Source organism: Prenolepis imparis, unplaced genomic scaffold, assembly GCF_030444845.1.
Source record: "Prenolepis imparis isolate NDT839.2.m4 unplaced genomic scaffold, iyPreImpa1.0 SCAF_9, whole genome shotgun sequence".
Taxonomy (NCBI): domain Eukaryota; kingdom Metazoa; phylum Arthropoda; class Insecta; order Hymenoptera; family Formicidae; genus Prenolepis; species Prenolepis imparis.
This window is the reverse complement of record NW_028141167.1, coordinates 9,747,839-9,765,275: the sequence shown is the minus strand read 5'-3', so window position 1 is coordinate 9,765,275 and position 17,437 is coordinate 9,747,839. Positions and strand designations below refer to the sequence as shown.

Below are 17,437 nucleotides of genomic sequence, written 5' to 3'. Positions count from 1 at the left end.
AATATACTCCTTTTATCATCTTTAAACAAAATAAAATTTGATTGTAATTACTCATCTCGTTATTGCAATCTATCTTTTATCGTATGTATGTAAGAGTAAAAATATATAGGATGAGATAAATAGTAAAATTAATATTTTATAACTGAAACACAGAAATAGATATGACAAAGCTAAGAGGATCAATAATCTGATTATTATATCATATGTAAAAGTCTAATAATCCTGTTTTAAAAAAACCGATAAGAAACAATGAAAATAGATTATAATTTTATTTTATCATAAGCTATCATTTCAAACAAATATTTGCAAATAGATCACAAGATTACTAGTAAAATGTTATTGTCTTTGTATATACATACGAAGTATTCTAGATCCTCTGCGTAAAATCTTAATATTCTCTAATATATCCAAAGAATTTCATATACAATGAATCACTAGTGAATTATTAATTGAATTATATAATATATATGTCTGACAAAATCTTATATTAATTATAATACTTCATAGTATTATAATATATGTATATAACAATATTATTTGAATAAATAACATTGATATATAATGGTATAACATGGATATTATAATATACTTACATGACAATATTGAATACACCATTTACATTTGTTTAAATTACTTATTATAATTAATAACAGTAATATCTGCAGATGTGAACACTTGTGTCAATTCTGACATGATAATCTATCTAAAATCCAGTCTTATGTTCCTCCTGTACTCTCACTACAATCATATTAAATTATGAAGTCAAAAGCAGAAAATTGTTTAATTTTTTTTGTTATTGAATTAAATTAGTTCTTTTTTATGCTATATACTATTGGTATTTCGAAGTATGAATTAGTAAAATATAATATTGAAAACTTCTTTTCTTATTATTTAACATTAGTAAATGCATATTTTATTCAATTTACATGTTTCCTTTATTTCCAGCAAAAATTAATTTTATGAAAATCGATCAAGATTTATAGAGAACCGTAAAATATAAAAAAAAATCTGCAATATATTTTATCAATGTCTATATATCAAAAAGATACGAAAAAAATTGATTTATTTCAATGTCGCAAAAAATTTACATGAGATCCTGCCTCTGTCATAATTTAATATATTTTGTAGTAAGACACATTATTTACAGTAAATTACATATTACTATTAACAACAAATATAGAATTTTTTAATTGTATTCACACAAATGTCCACAACCAGCAGGACATTGTCGATTGCCATTAAACCACTCCCTCATATGATTTATATGGCCTCCATGTGCACAACCTTGACACCACACATATATTCCACGTACAACCTGTGTATAAAAAATTAAAAAATAATCGTATAATAATTCTTTATCACATCTCTTTTCCCCGAAGACGTTTTATTATTTGGTTAATATTTTGTATTAATAGATTGTTGCAATATAAACTATAAGAAATTTATAATTAAGATAATATAGACTTTTTTAAAATCAAATGTAAAGCTTGTTAGTATTCATATGATAAACCAATTAAATCATTAAAAAGGATTAAAGAAAGTACATAAATGACCATAATTGATATTGTACAAGAGAAACGAAATATTTAATGACAATAGCAAACAATAATAATCTTATATATTTCTGATTTATTTGTTTAAATTTCAAACATTCTCTCACCTGATTACAAACAGAACACAGAGCATGTTCGGATGTATGACAATGATCGCATAACCATGCGGAGCGTTGCAATTGTTTTGTGCATGCTGCACAAGATACGTGTATCTGGGTTGATTGTTGATTCAATTGCGATATAGAGGGAATCCATGCCAACTGTATTATCTATGCGAATAAAATTTTTTATAAAATAAAATAAAAACTCTTATGCCTAATTTAATTTTATTTAAATAAAGATTGTTAGTTATCAATGTGTATAATAAAATCGAAGGAACAAAATTTCAGATTTTAACTTGCATTTTCGCAAAGAACGTAAAAAATATCGTTTATTAAGAAATAATATCCTTCAAATATAAACAAACCTGCGTAGCTATATGCCAAAGCTTAAATTTGCCAAGCATGTCCAAGTACTCCAATATCCAATGTTCTTGTAAAGCTATCGGAAGCATCAAATTTTTCCTCTTTTCTCCCAGGGCAATGAGCATCGACACTGTTGTCTGTACGTCTCTCACTGCCGAATGATATTCCAATGCTTCAAGGATCACAGACGTAAAATCAAACAGCATTGGCTTAGGTAGAACTGGTACTACTAATTGAGGTTGATCCTCGATTATAACAGAAGCTGGATCTTCGCCGAGTTCAGGGGGATGATTAGGAAATTGTTCCGGCGGTGGAGATCGATCCTTTATCTCGTGCCGTAAGGGGAAAGCTTCTTTCTGCAATTCTTTGGTCCATTCGTCATCCTCCATACGCATAACAGTATGCCTATTTTCGCCAGGATGTTCTAATGACACAGGCTCATATTCAGTTTCCCCAAAGATAAAGTCACCTTTCGACGTTGAAGGTACATCACTGAGCAATGGTCTTCTGTAATTGTTATCAATTATCCTCCAGATAATATCGCAAAGTTACATTATAATTTTAACATAGAAATCAATTATTCTTAGAATATAAATAGAAAAAAATTAATTATAATAATATGACGATATACAATAAGGAACATTACTTTTCAACCTTGTAAATAACAATCATACAAAACCTTGGCAGGACAGTTGTTAAGTTAGTCGATGGTCCTGTGATATTTTGATTCTCCGGCGCGTCAGTTTCTGTTTCGGTTTCGTCATCGCCACCGCTGGCAGCGCCAGCCGGATTTTCCCCCTGAAGAGACTTTGCATCGTGTTCATGACCTAAGAAAAATAATAACTTATTATTGCAGTTAAACTCGTGACAATAGTATAATAATAAACTAATGTTATTAGTATTATATTTATCATATTTCTCTCACTCACTTGATTGTTTGCTTGCATTTGAGTGTTCCATACCAGAATTCTTTGCTGCTCCCGGTACTATGTTTGAAGTATTAGTTATATCCTCCTTGGGTGCCATCGGTGACATTTTTAAAAGCAACTCGAGAGGATCTCCATACATAATTTTCAGAACTTGCCATGCTATACCAAGCTGTAATAAGTGTATAAGATTGTTATTATCAAAAATATATTATTATTATATGTATATACATATACATGCAAGAATATAGATATATTATTACAGTTGTTTTGCCAAAACCGATTGCGACACGTGCATTGTGATCACAGATATCATTTAAATTCCCAGAAAGCAGATAACCTTCTGCAGCTATCTTGAACCAATTTGGTTGACGATTATTCAAAGTGAATCTATGTGTTACACTTGAAGCCACACAAAAAGTATCATCATTTGTTATAAGTGGTCTTCTATAAAGGAATAAAGAAAAAAATAATTTGATTCATTACTACTAACAAGAATTTATCTTATAAATATATTATCTTTTGATACAATATAATAATTTACCTCATTATGCTAGTCAGTTGTCTTGCGGTAGTCGCTGGTTCATACTTTACTTTACAAGCATATGTGATTTCGCCTTTTAAACCTAATGCAACACTTTGTGGATTTGCTTTACTGGCTGGTCTTACTGCATCGTCAAAAATATGATGGTACAAAGTGCAATCCTAAAATAATGAAAACAGAATTGATAATTGTATTGCGCATTCTAATTACAATAAAGTGTTATAAAAAATTAATAGTATTACTCTGCTTGTCGATAGAAATGACTGTGGATTGCCTCTCCATGCTACACCTGTGGGAACATCTTTATGCTCATTGAAACTTGCAAATGGAATGTACGGTCTGCGAATGTCCCATACATTTATACTGCAGTCAACCACTAAAGCACAACTTGCTATATGATACTTTTTCTGAGGTCTCCATTTTATGCGTCCCACTGATGCAATAGTGTGTATGGCATAATCACAACTTGGTTTACCTGATAGATCCCAAACCTGTAAAGTTAACACAAAGAATATACAATTATATATCATACATAAGAGTCTTTATGCTAATATAAAATGATATACAAATCAAAAAAGTTTTAATATATAAAAATTAAATATAAAGATCCAAATAAAAAGTAGGCTAATAAGAGCCAAGCAAAAGTAGATGCAATTAAATTATGTATTGAAATCTTCTTTAATTGTAATAAACGTTTACTTTGTTTTCTCAGCTCTTATTAGCCAAATTCCTATTTGAATTTTTATATAAATTTATATATATATATATATAATTTAAAATAATATACCTTAATAGTTTTATCTCTAGATGCAGTAGCGAGCCAAGTAGCTTCAGGATGCCAATCACAAGCAAATATCGGACCGCTGTGTGCAGTAAAATGTTGAAAATAACGATCTGGCTTTCTCATGTCCCATTGCTGTACATGTCCGTTTTCAGAGACAGCAGCAAAAGTGTGTGGTTGTTGTGGGCAAAATTGAACATCTCTCACTGATTCTGTATTACTAAACACATGAATGTATAAAAGTAATACAAAATTAGATATTAAATTAAATCAAATATTTCATCTATTATACACAATAGTGTAAAATAAAATTAAATATGCAAAATCTTAAAATCCAAAAAAGCATTTTACATATTATTTTTGACACTTACACTAACTATTTACATATACTATAATATAATTTACCTATAGAAGGTTTTGATGGCTTCTTTTATTCGTAAGTCAAAACATTTCATAGTACCATCTTGTGAGCCAGAGATCAACCACATAGGTTCTGTCATATGAAAGCTTACTTTATTCACAGTTCTTTTATGATCTATAAATACATGCTCCTGTTTTGATCGAGATTGCTTGTTTAAGTTCCAAACAACCACTGCACCATTTGTTGCTGCTGTTGCCAATATATGATCTATAAAATAAAATAATGTTGTAATATGAGGCAATCAATATAGTATGTTAATACAGAATGTTTTATATATATAATGTATAATATATAATACTAAAGATTAAATAAATTAAATATATAAGTAAAGTTGTGATATAAACGAGAAAAAATTCAGACATCTATTTTTTATAATATTATTATCAATTCTTTCTCTTAAAATATATATAATAAGTGTATAACATATATAAGTTTATATATATGATAAGATTAAATTACCATCATTGAGGTTCCAAGCAACATCATTGCAGGAAAAATTAAGGTTCAAATTTTTTCCAACCCGAAGATTGCAGGCTTCCTCAAACTTATCCTCCAGCAGAGTAAATATCTTAAAAACTGCAATACAATATTATATTATAATATAATTCTATATAATACAGTTATGTCAAGAAATATAAAATTTTATTTGACAGTATTTTATAAGATTCAAAAATTAAATAAGAATATAAACTATGTAAATTTATATGATTTTATTTAAAAATTATAATAAAGACTCTATTATATCATAACTATTAAAAATTAGAATATCCTCCAAAAAATAATATACTATGCTAAAAAAACACACCATTACGACCGGCTATCACAACCTGGCTATTTTCTTTATTAAGGGCTAAGGCATTTGCAGGTCCTTCTTGAGTAATGCATATAGTTTTTGATGTCATACTGCGTGTTTCTTTGAAGCAATTAAAATGAAATTATTGTCATAATAATTTATAAAACCATCAAAGTTCTAAATTCAATCTCTCGTATTCTTTTTCGTGCTATAAACACAATAATAAAACATACATATGTAAAATGTAAACACAGTTGTTTATATAGATATATTTGTGCATACAAGACGTGTCACATGTAAGGTGCCTTTTCATGCTGACGCTCGACGCTCATTTTTAGCGTCAAAAGACGTCACGTGACCAAAAATAAAGATACCAATTCGTCAATTTTGGTCACGTGACGTCTTTTGACGCTAAACATGTGCGTCGAGCGTCAGCATGAAAAGGCACCTTAAAGGCTCATTCAGACAGGACGCGTCAAGCGTCAAGCAGCGAGCAGCAACCAATAAGCGAGGCAATATTTTTTACGCCATTGCTAATATTACCTCGCTTATTGGTTGTTGAATGGTTGCTGCTCGCTGCTTGACGCTTGACGCGTCCTGTCTGAATGAGCCTTTAAGTTGTTTTCACGCCAGTGTCAACAGATGCTAGCGTCATTTTGTTTTTATCATGGATGTAGGAATAACTGGATGGAGCATATGAGAGGGGAAGTGAAGCCTGAGAAATGAGGGGAAATTGGATCAGCCATCTTGGTTGGCAAAATTTTCGTCTTTAATTTATCTTCGCAGATACTCTGTAGCCATCTGAAATGATCCGCGCAGCATCTTAAGATTAATTTAAGATAATTTTAAATATCAAATGACATTCAAAAATCATCTTATTCGTTTAATCACTTTAATCACCCGTAGTCGCCATCTTGGTTGGCAATTTTCCCCTCACTTCTCAGGCTTCATCCCCCTCGCCTAAAAAGGTACCTTACGCTCCATCCAGTTATTCCTACATCCATGGTTTTTATTGATGCTTGACGCTGAAATCCAGCGTCATGGCGTTAAGTGAAAATGCACCCTAAAGTCACAAATCGGATCACGTGATCAGTTAGACGCTAGCAGCAAATTGATAGTGAAATTGCACCCTAATGCTCCGGCTATAGATTTTATAGGTCTATGGAAGAAGATGTGAAACTTTCGCGGATACGTATCAACGCCCCACGTGACGACAAGTGGACGATGATCCGCGCAAAATATGCCCGCTAATTCCGAATGCGACAAGTACGCGAAAGCGACAGTCCGAATTAAATAAATCGATTCATACACACTCACGTAATATATATAATCACGAATAATCGGCTCTCGTGCACACAAGGAAGAGACCCCCCTCCCGTGGGAAGAATTATCGCTGCGTCACGGATAATGTTATTGATTGATTTTTTAATGACTCACGCGTCGACAAACAAACGACAACACCACCAGGGCAACTTTACGTGGGATAATAATATCGCTCTCTTAATGAGACACGCATTCTTGCTTCTGAGCCTTCTTGTCATTTTCCAATCAGCACCATCAGCCGTTGTCGCGGTTGAGTCCTTGGGGGATCCTTACAAGATCTTAGGCGTGTCAAAACATGCGACCGTACAGGACATTCGAAAGGCGTACAAGCACCTTGTCAAGGAATGGTGAGGAGTGACATTCTCTATTTTTAGATTAGAGACCATGCATGTACGCAACATTATAAAATGTTTCAATACACAAATATTCTGCATGTTTATTTTAGGCATCCGGATAAAACCGATCATCCTATGGCCGAGGATAAATTTGTAGAAATAACGAAAGCTTACGAGGTATGAATTGTCTGTCTTGTTTAAAATATTGCTCGACGCAAGAAGTAACATTGAAGGATTACTATTAATTGTATTGAATTATTGTAGCTTTTGACAGATCCAGAAAGAAGGAGGAAATTTGATAATCATGGAATCACAGAGGAAGGTATCCCTAGACAAAGAAGGGACAGTAATCACTTTAATGTTCTTGATCCATTGGAAGAACTATTCACTAGTAATTTTAAGTTCCATTATCAAAGTAGAGACATCACGCTGTTCCACAAAATGAGTATTACTTATCGGTTTGTATATTTTCTTGTGTGCAATAATTTATAATTATTATTGTGAATATTCCATTAAATGTCATATAAATTGCAGATCGTTCGAGAATGTGATAATACCCAAAACTTATCGTATGCCATATTTAATTTTATTTTATTCTGATTGGTGCTTTGCGTGTCTACAAGTGGAGCCCACTTGGAGACGATTAATCGATGAGTTGGAACCTTTGGGACTTGGCTTGGCTACAGCCCATGCCAAAAAAGAATCCACCTTGGCAAGAAGACTCGGCATTCACTCGCTTCCATGTCTTGTTGTTGTTCTAGATGGACGTACTAGCGTCTATAAAGAATCTTTATTTAGTATCCAAAAGATTGTTGGTATGCACATATTCTTCTTTTATGCTATATCTGGCATCACGTTCACTATCTCTGTTTCATAAATTCTTAGATTTCAGATTAATAAATAATTTATTTGCAGAATTTGTACGAAGTAGACTACCATATAAATTAATAAGTACTATTGATAATACCAATGTAGAAAATTTCCTATCGGGATGGACAGATAATAGAATTCGCGCATTGATATTTGAAAAGAGGGATTTTATTCGTTTGCGGTATTTACTGATGTCTTTTTACTACAGAGATCGAATAGCCTTCGGTTTTGTCCAGGTAAACATTAATTTTTGACATACATATATACATATCTTACATATATATTTTTTTTTAAATTTAATATGTTTATTATTCTTACAGGTTGGCATATCTGAAACTGAGAACATAACGTCGAAATACAAAATCTCGGGAGAATTAGATACTTTACTGCTTTTCAATGAGAACTCTGAGAAGCCTATGGCATCCATTAGTATGAAGGACATTTCCAGTGAGACCATGCATAATGTTATCGCCAATAATAAGTTTCTTGTATTGCCAAGACTTTCAAATCAAGCTATGCTGGACTCTATATGCCCGCCCGAATGGTTAAGGCCACAAAAGCGTTTATGCGCTGTTTTAATATCACAACAAAATAGTCCTCTGCACGATATGGCCAGGCACAAATTTAGACAAGTCGCATTAGAGTCTTCTTATAGGTAGGATTCCTTATAATTAATAATATAAATTTTTATTTTTTATTTCATATATATACATATTTGACCATAAAAAATTCTTTTTAATACATATTTATAATTTTTAAATAGTTTTTATACATTTTTAAATAGTTTTAACATCTAATAATATTAATTTATTTAAATACTAATAATATTAATTTACTTAAATACTTTTCTATATATGTGTGTATCTAGAATATTTTATTTATTAGTAATATATCATTTACAGCACGGACCGCGTTAGATACGCATATGTATTCAAAGATACGCAATCTGAATTTGTATCGGCATTAGCAGCCGGTGAAGGTAGTCCACTGGAACCTTTATTACATATTGTCATCATCTGGAGACGAGATGCTAATCACTTGAAATACGAATGGCTTCCTCATGGATGGGTCGAAGCCGCTCAGGATGATCGTATATGGAACGAGACACGTAGACATTTAGAAAAAACCATACAAAAATTATTACGCGCAACTGAAGCTTTACCTTATGCTGCTGTTGTAGGAGAACTAGCGGATGAACATGCACAGGTGTTTATTCTAATAATATATAATCTTTATATATTTTTCTCATTTGCAAATTGTTACATTCTTTATATACTGATACACCTTAATGTTCTTTTGTCACAGGGTACGGTAGACAGATTGATAGGAAGGGCGTTATTAGCAGTAGATTATATATCTGATAATCTGACAAAAGAACAAATTCTGCCTTTGATATCAGTCCTAGCAACTCTCATGCTAATTGGAGCTGCAGGGTACGGAATGTCATATCTAGTGTGAGTAGAATTAAATATAATATAATCTAATTTCAAAATGTTACAGCATAATATTAATTATTTGAAAATCAAATGCTAATATTAATGGATCATTAATAAACAAATAAAAAATGATAATTAATAATTCTTTTAAGCATGTACATTAAGCACATACATTAAAAATAACTTAATTACTTAAATAACACTTTGTATTATATTGATTTGTTAATAAATGTACATGTAATTTTATATATTTTTTACTTTTGATATGCAGCAAGCTAGAAGAGGCAAGTGTTCAGGCTGAACGTACCCAATGTAAAGATAATGCCAAATCACTTCCATTGCAACCGCAACTACGATTACATGAACTACGTGCGGAGAAATACAATGGATTGGTTCGACTTTTAAAACCAGGATGCAGAACTGTTATTCTGCTGGTTGATGCTCAAAGTCGATTAAAATTATTGCCAGCTTTTCATAAAGCTGTGTGGCCTTACAGGTATGTCACATTTTCTATTATTTAGTATTCTACATTATATAACACAACTATATAGCAAATTGTTTTATTTATTAAAATTAAAGATACAATAAACTGGGCAGAAAATATAATTAATATGATAAATTATTTTTCATTCTCAGAAAGAATAAAACACTCATGTTTGCACATATGTCATTAGAAAAGGGTCTCGATTGGTATAAGAAACTGTTGTCACTCACTTTATCTGAGCAGAAAGATTTAAACATAAATGCCAAGAATTGTGTAGGAACTGTCCTGTCTTTGAATGGACATCGAAAGTATTTCTGTATGTACCATGCTAAACATCCAGAATGTATAAAGAGTAAAGGCTCTAAGGTATGTATGGATACTTTAACAGCTAGTCATGAAAAATTGTTAATACATATATATTACATTATATACACAGCGTATTGAAAAGATGACCAAGCAGCTTGCCCAAACACCAGATGATCCGGAAGCTGGCGCTTTTATTGGTTTCGACAGTTCTAACGAATCCGATTTGTCACAAGATGAGGTATATAATAAAATACATGACTCTGATTTTTAACAATTTTTTCGACAATAATTGTATTTATATATATATATATATATGTTTTTGCAGGGTGGAAACAACGTTTTATATCAGGACAATCTTTTAGATGGTTTACCGATGTGGCTCGATAGATTATTTGAAGGATTAACGCATCGTTATTATATAAATTATTGGCCCGAGTTCACTGCCAAGTAAAGAAAGAAAGAGATAAAACGGTTCTTTTTTTTATGTGTAAAGGAAATTATGTCACCTAGGGACATATATCTTGGAAAACATGCTATCTACTTTTGTAATACTAGCAGGTATTTGTAAATTTGGCAGCTTGGTAATATTACTTTAGTCGTTGCTTGTTTATAATTTAATTAACTACATGTTTCGCGTAGTTGTTTAATTTTCACAAAAAAAAAAGATTCCTTTCAGACCTAATTTTTTTATATTTTTTTTTAAATAAATTTTTTACAAATAGTTTTAAATATTGAGAGATTCTATATATAATTTTTATTATATAATTATTCAATATACTTACAAAACTATATTTCAATAGGCGTATATTTTTGAGTGTTTATAGATGCATAATATACTTGTATCTTTTTTTTTTTTTTTTTTTTTGTAAATTGTGTTTCACATAGAAAACAAGAATCTTCAATTAATTAACCAAAGATTAATATGTGATGATTAAATAAATATACTGATTAATATATGCAAGATACTATGGATTTGATGAATCATATCTATTTATTCGTATATTATTTTATGAATATATATCAAAAATAGAAATATAGGAGGTATCACATCGTACTGATATATTTAAAAACATCTACTCAATCAAATTATATTTGTTTATTGTGCTCGTTTACTGAGTCTAGTTTATTATATGCAATACAATAACATACTATCTCTAAAGTCATAGAATAGAGATATAAGATTTCCAAGTGGAAAAAAATAGATGCAGTGATATAAAATGAGAAGCAGAACTGATATTAGAAGTTTATTCTTATTTGATTAAACGAAAAAATAAAAATGAATAAAAAGAGGATTAAAATGTCATTTTAAAAAACTGCAAGATATTACTTAAGTTCTACGAGAATGTTTGATATATATATATATAATTAAGTGGCCAAAAATTATTGAATCAAAAATAACATGCAAAAAGAGAGTTCCTAGGTTTCACACAATCTCCTCTACATCTATATTCTATATAAAAATGATAAAAAGAGCAAGGTTTGTCTAGTCAACACAGAATATCGCTATCAGGATATACTGTAATTTGAATGAATGCAATCTTATGTAAAGACAAAACATATTCATTATTTATTCTAAATATTGTTTATATATATTTACTGTTTCTTGCATTTTAATGTTTTTAGATTGATCTTTAAGTATTGTTAAAAAAAGTCAACTATAAAAAAGTTATATAGCAAAGAAAGAAATATATATTATCACCAGATAGTGACTCGATCTGGACATAGATCAACATTTTCTGTATACTACTTCGTCTGTTCCTATAACTATCAGAATACTCTTTTTCCTCGAAATTGCTTGTAATTATCTAGTCAAAACATTACTGAGAATTTAGCAATATTTATATTGCGCAGTACAAGTAAATAGAATATTTATATTTCCGCAGATAGGATAACAGAATCGTGATCGATCTATCGCGATTCTCTTTACGTTCGAAAATATTAATTTTACATATAAAATCGCTACTTTTAATGTCGTAAATAAAAAAAATCTGAATAAGTCCATATGTTTACATACCCTCTAAGAACTCGTATCTCTATCGCTTGTTCATACTATGTTTATCACAATGTTCTCTTATTGAATACATTTTTTCTCGAATCCGAATATATATTAATAGCACATATCTCTACTTACAGGATTTATATTTCATCTATATATAGTTACCCTAAAATCGATATTCGTAAAATCAAAACATATATTAGTGTGAGAATATATATGTAAAAAAAGAGATAATTGCCCTTATCAAGATTTATATACGTCCATTTTATTTCAAATTCTACTTTTGTGTCCACATTTATATCATCGGTTATTCAGTATTATTTAAATAATACGCATATAGTTAATATGTATTATTCTTAATAATATATATAGTTCTATACAATATTATTTAAATAATAAGTATTCAGCCAAATAATTTGTTTTAATTCACTCGCTGGTATTTATTGTCTTCAGGCTTTTTTTTTTTTTTTTTTGCAAAAGTAACAGGTATAAATATTTCGTATTACTTGTATAAGATATATGCCTGCTATGAGAAGCTATTAGAAAGTATATTGAATACATATTATAGAAACATGAGATATCGTGTGTTACACGAGATAATGCTGTTAAAAGTTATATGCGTTAACTCAATTGTTTATACTTTATATCCTTATATGACGATTAAAAGATGAAATAAATACATACAGTTTAATAACTTCTACCTTAATGATATTAATCTCTCATATTATTTTGCACGATTTTTCATATGAAGATTTACATTTAAGTAGACTTTTAACAATGCTCTCCTAGATACAGTGATATTATTAATTTTGCTTACTTAAAATAAAACTTTAGATTGTTAATTATTTTTCTTCAATATTTAATTATGCTTTCAAATTAGTTTTTCGAAATTTTAGAAATGTGTAATATATGCATAATATACATTTGTTGTATTTGTATTTATATGTCTTGTAAAGGCATTTTGATTGCGTGTGGAATAATAATAGATTTAGATTATATAAATAACGCGTTTAATTTATCGTATGTTGTCTGCATTATAAATATGTATATGTATCTTTCTCAATATTGATCATGCACTCAATCATTATCTAATTTATAAATAATTTTATTGCATCTAGAAATTAGGATAAAATCCTCTTTAAAAGGAGAGTAAAATGGGTAAAACTTACATAGTCAATATGTCACATTGATGATTTATTTCGTTAAAGAACATCGTTTATGCTGCAATTCTGGAAATACTTCGTACATTAATACTTCAAATATATCCTGTAAAAAAATATTCAAAATAGAAAAGCTGAGACATTTACACATACATTTAAAGATGTAAGAATCGATCGACTTACATAAAATAACTGTTTATTCAGATTCACATTTTGTAGAGAATCGAAAACTTTAGTCGCGCCGCGTTGAGCACTCTGCGCTCCGACTAGATTCGTCAATACTTCAGGTACGTTATTAAGAAATTGCCTACGTGCCTCGCCTCGTGTTTTTAGCTTCTCCTCGTCAGTTCGAAGAATCGTCTCTGACACAAGTTGACCATTCGGCCACCACGATTTCATAAACAATTGTATGTAGTAATGAAGCATCGGCTCGGAAAACACCCAAGCTACAATATCTCTGATTTGTCTGCGAATCAAATGAATATGCTCTATGATAAATATTGCTTTATAATAATTCAAGCACAAAATATTTAAAGAATTAAAATTTAATCTTTCTCTATAAAATATTAAAAAAATAAAATATTCCAATCTTATTCTGTGCAGATTTATAGTTTTATTTAATATAAAGAAAGTATTTTTTGTATACTTCACCTATTTATGGTGCGTCCATAAGTAATTTGTACGAAGGTAATGAGGGATCGTCTGAGCCAACGAAATACTCCTCGCAAATCGAAAACTTCTCCTAAAAGCGTGTACAATGGCTCGGCGATCGCATCCTTGCTAGCATTTAGATAGCTATCCGTGCTGGTACGGCCTGTCTCACTATCGTCCAACAACGAATAATCCTCTTCATCTTCTTTATCGCATAGCTCGTTACTACCGACAGATCTGCCATAGAAATGTATTCACACATCAACAAATAGATTAATAATCATGTAGCGAATTTAATGATATTCCATACGTTTTGAATAACGTAGACAAAGAAAAACGATATTTCTTGGGAGATGGTGCCACGGCTTTAAGATGCTCCGAACTTGGACTAAGAAAGGAGTATAGTGCCTCGCTTTGATTAAGCCTTTCATCCTCCAAGACAAACTGCAAGAATTAATAAACAATGATTAATATGTGTTTTTTCGTAACTAAAAAGAATGTAAGTTGCATCGAGACATTTACATTCAAATATTTTTGTATCTGCATCTTAGCTTTGTCGAGGGTGCTCTTATCAGATTTCCCGAAAAACTTTAAAGGCTGCGACGGTAAGTCCAAATTTTTAACATCAGAACATAACTGACGTAGTTTTCTACGGAGATCTTGAAAGTCTTGTAGCTTTCTTAACACCACCCATCCACTGGATATACTTTCGTCGTTGTCTTCATCTTCCGCCATGTGGACAACCAATACAAATTGCGGAGGATCCCCGTTATCAGGCATCTACTCAAGGCATAAAACCATTTCGTTTAAATATATACAGATAACAAATTTAGACAGAATCATACTTCTGCGTTTTGCACGTCGGCTCTCCAACGACCTAAATGCTCGGCCCACATTTCTGTATGATTTAAATGCGCTTCCAATTGTCGTTTCTCGCCTTGCAACCATTCGACCTCTTTCGCCAATATGCTCAGTACTTTGCTTTCGGGTTTCAGGGAAGATTTAAGCGCCTGTAAAGCTTGCATCTTGTTGTTCAATTTTTCCTGGAGTTGATCCAGTTTGCTGCGAGCGTAATTCGATCGTTCGCCAACGAGCAAAGTTGAAGAGTCCGATGTACCATCAACGATTCCATGATCTTCAGCTAAACCTGAAACATACGATATAAAAGTTTACAATTAATCACATCATAATTTTTATCTAGATAAAATCTAAAATTCTCTGGATTTTATATATACACTAACCTTCTGCTCTTTCATTGAGTAATGCTTCCTGCATGTTTTTATATTGCTCGCTAACAAGGAACGATGGATAATATTTGTCTTGGAGCGTCTTGACGACGCTATCTTGAACCTCGTAAAAAATACTAGGTCCAGTATCGCCCAACAGAAACCCTTCCATTCGCTTTCGGACATTCTTATCTACTTTAATCTCGGCGGTGGGTGATCTGATATAAGTATAAAAAATCTCAGCTCCCAGTTGATGCCAGTTGGATCGATCTGTAGTGCGTAACTCTTGCACCGCCGCCCAGTAACCGATCAATCCTTGACTAGCCACCTGTTCTAAAAATTGAGATAGATATCGTCGGCCAGTCACATTATCCAGAACTACTTGCAGCGGAAGTATCCTGCCTTCCGCAATTTCCGCGGCATCGCAGATCTCCATATCCTAAAAGATAAATAATACGTTTATTAATTAAATATATTAATTAAATAGAATTCGCGTAAGGGATATATTTCTATGTAACCTGTTGAGGATATCCGTCCCATCCCAACGTTTCCATGTGACATTCGCATGTCTTCTTGGCATATGTCAACTGATGAATGTATTTTTTAAGTTTTCTCGCTCGAAAAGCATCGGAATTTCCGAGCGTGTTATTCTCTGGATCCAAGCCTTGAGCTCGTTTAACGTTTTGCATCGTGGTGGCTTGCATGATTTCGGTAACGACGTTATATCTGATATGTTTGAGGACTTCTAAATCCTTAGTACTCTTGATCATATTAATAAAGTCATAGAAGGATTCTGCGTATTCATACGTTTTCCTGTGCATCGCTTCGGCGAGTTGCTGTTGATCGATATACGTTAAGATCTTTTGATTGATGTAATCGGGATCCGTGATTAAATCTATCGCCGGTTTTAGGACTGGAATATAAAAAAAGATAAATAAATATATATATAGTAAATTAAATATTGAATTATTTTCATACAAGAATGTTAATAAATTACTTTTGCATGTGAGAACTTCTCTTAAAAGAAACTTGACTGGGGAAAGAGAGTAACTGCGTGGTAACAAAAATAAGATGTAAAGTTCACTAATCTTCCTTAAATATTCCAATTCAGCTACAGGTGACATCAGATGTGCCGACAAAATAAATACAGGATCTTCTCCTTCCAACCTAAGTGCAACAAATAAATCAAATTGTTCATCTTATCTTATTCCTTAAATATGTCAGAAAAAGAGACTTACGAAGCTGCTTGAGCTATCCTGATCTTTTCGAAGTGAAAGGTAAGCTTGTTCACAATATTACAGACCACTAATTTAGTATGATCAACATGTAACAAGCGATCGTGGAGGCTCTGTATTGCACCCCATACATCCTGTTTCATATTATTTATCAACTGTTCCGAACCAAAGGCCAGATCATTCAACCAAGAACCGACAAAGTCCTGAAAGACTAGATCTAGAAGATTCTGTAAGGCACCATCCACCAAACGAGTAAAAATCACAGGATAACGTATATGCTTTTTGCTGGTGGATGATCTAGGCTCATATCCTTTCTGAAAAAAAAAAAAAATAAATAAACGACAATAATAATATCGTATTACAATGCTATTATAATACTATATCAATTGTGTCGCTTGAAAAACATATATACCATCAGCATGTTGTGGAAGGCATCCATCTCAGCCATAATTTTAATGGAACCAGAGCCAGTCTGGTGTTTGGGGGATAGGGCTATGTTAATCATTATCATAATTAACGGGCCGACAAGCAGACAGGAGCAAGTCAATATAACATAAAGAAAACAACATTGAACGCAGGTCCAGCCCGTAACAATTCCCAGACTCATAACGGCTAATGACATAAAGCAAATGACAACAAGGGAGACCATGTTTCTCTTTAGTAATATGATAATAATTTACAGCGAGACAAAAATATTTATATCAGCAAAGATATATTCACAATAACACTCTTTATTCTCGCCGCGTTAACGATACAAAACAATACCGAGTGCCTCGCCATTTTCAAATACCGGACACTCGAATAGTCATATAAATAAAATTAATAAAATATATAATAGACGAAAGAGTCTATTCCGAAAAGAGTGTATCAATATGGCCGCCAGAAAACTTGTCCAGAAACAACAGCCAATCAGAAACTCATATCTTATAGCAC

General features: G+C 31.6%; 3 protein-coding genes across 5 annotated transcripts; 1 reads left to right on the top strand and 2 right to left on the bottom strand.

The window, feature by feature from the left end:
* Positions 1–99: 99 nt before the first annotated feature.
* On the bottom strand, positions 100–6,827 carry Wdr24 (WD repeat domain 24). Of its 3 annotated transcripts, none has more exons than XM_083047074.1 (13): positions 6,800–6,827; positions 5,495–5,602; positions 5,149–5,265; positions 4,674–4,896; positions 4,275–4,488; positions 3,730–3,978; positions 3,488–3,648; positions 3,207–3,390; positions 2,947–3,115; positions 2,697–2,844; positions 2,020–2,524; positions 1,661–1,822; positions 100–1,315 (listed from the first exon to the last, which is right to left on the bottom strand). In XM_083047074.1, exons 2-13 carry the CDS (start codon positions 5,589–5,591, stop codon positions 1,187–1,189), a joined length of 2,358 nt encoding a protein of 785 aa, XP_082903200.1. In that variant the 5' UTR covers positions 5,592–5,602; positions 6,800–6,827; the 3' UTR covers positions 100–1,186. The 3 variants fall into 3 exon arrangements, with proteins under 3 accessions (XP_082903200.1, XP_082903198.1, XP_082903199.1); XM_083047072.1 differs by lacking the exon at positions 6,800–6,827 and adding an exon at positions 6,383–6,410; XM_083047073.1 differs by lacking the exon at positions 6,800–6,827 and adding an exon at positions 5,765–5,829 and having other exon boundaries at positions 424–1,315; positions 5,495–5,690.
* On the top strand, positions 6,570–11,066 carry L(3)80fg (dnaJ homolog subfamily C member 16 l(3)80Fg). Its single transcript, XM_083047071.1, has 12 exons — positions 6,570–7,152; positions 7,251–7,317; positions 7,405–7,598; positions 7,675–7,955; positions 8,056–8,246; positions 8,331–8,665; positions 8,913–9,216; positions 9,316–9,464; positions 9,718–9,942; positions 10,083–10,296; positions 10,367–10,474; positions 10,562–11,066. Exons 1-12 carry the CDS (start codon positions 6,890–6,892, stop codon positions 10,685–10,687), a joined length of 2,457 nt encoding a protein of 818 aa, XP_082903197.1. The 5' UTR covers positions 6,570–6,889; the 3' UTR covers positions 10,688–11,066.
* Positions 11,067–13,413: 2,347 nt separating this feature from the next.
* LOC145941155 (sorting nexin-25) lies at positions 13,414–17,317 on the bottom strand. The gene is made up of 11 exons (XM_083047062.1): positions 16,917–17,317; positions 16,508–16,818; positions 16,267–16,436; positions 15,788–16,182; positions 15,285–15,708; positions 14,889–15,190; positions 14,566–14,823; positions 14,354–14,487; positions 14,044–14,280; positions 13,576–13,858; positions 13,414–13,498 (listed from the first exon to the last, which is right to left on the bottom strand). Exons 1-11 carry the CDS (start codon positions 17,151–17,153, stop codon positions 13,427–13,429), a joined length of 2,823 nt encoding a protein of 940 aa, XP_082903188.1. The 5' UTR covers positions 17,154–17,317; the 3' UTR covers positions 13,414–13,426.
* Positions 17,318–17,437: the final 120 nt, after the last annotated feature.

Bases quoted from the DNA above. Each gene is read 5' to 3' on its own strand.
- Wdr24 (XM_083047072.1), bottom strand. The intron at 1,823-2,019 runs GTTTGTTTATAT...TTATTCGCATAG, and splicing joins TTTGGCATATAGCTACGCAG to ATAATACAGTTGGCATGGAT. The intron at 1,316-1,660 runs GTGAGAGAATGT...TTTTATACACAG, and splicing joins TGTGTTCTGTTTGTAATCAG to GTTGTACGTGGAATATATGT.
- LOC145941155 (XM_083047062.1), bottom strand. From the start codon at position 17,153: ATGGTCTCCCTTGTTGTCATTTGCTTTATGTCATTAGCCGTTATGAGT. The intron at 16,437-16,507 runs GTAAGTCTCTTT...TGTTGCACTTAG, and splicing joins AGGATAGCTCAAGCAGCTTC to GTTGGAAGGAGAAGATCCTG. The intron at 14,824-14,888 runs GTATGATTCTGT...TGCCTTGAGTAG, and splicing joins CCGACGTGCAAAACGCAGAA to ATGCCTGATAACGGGGATCC.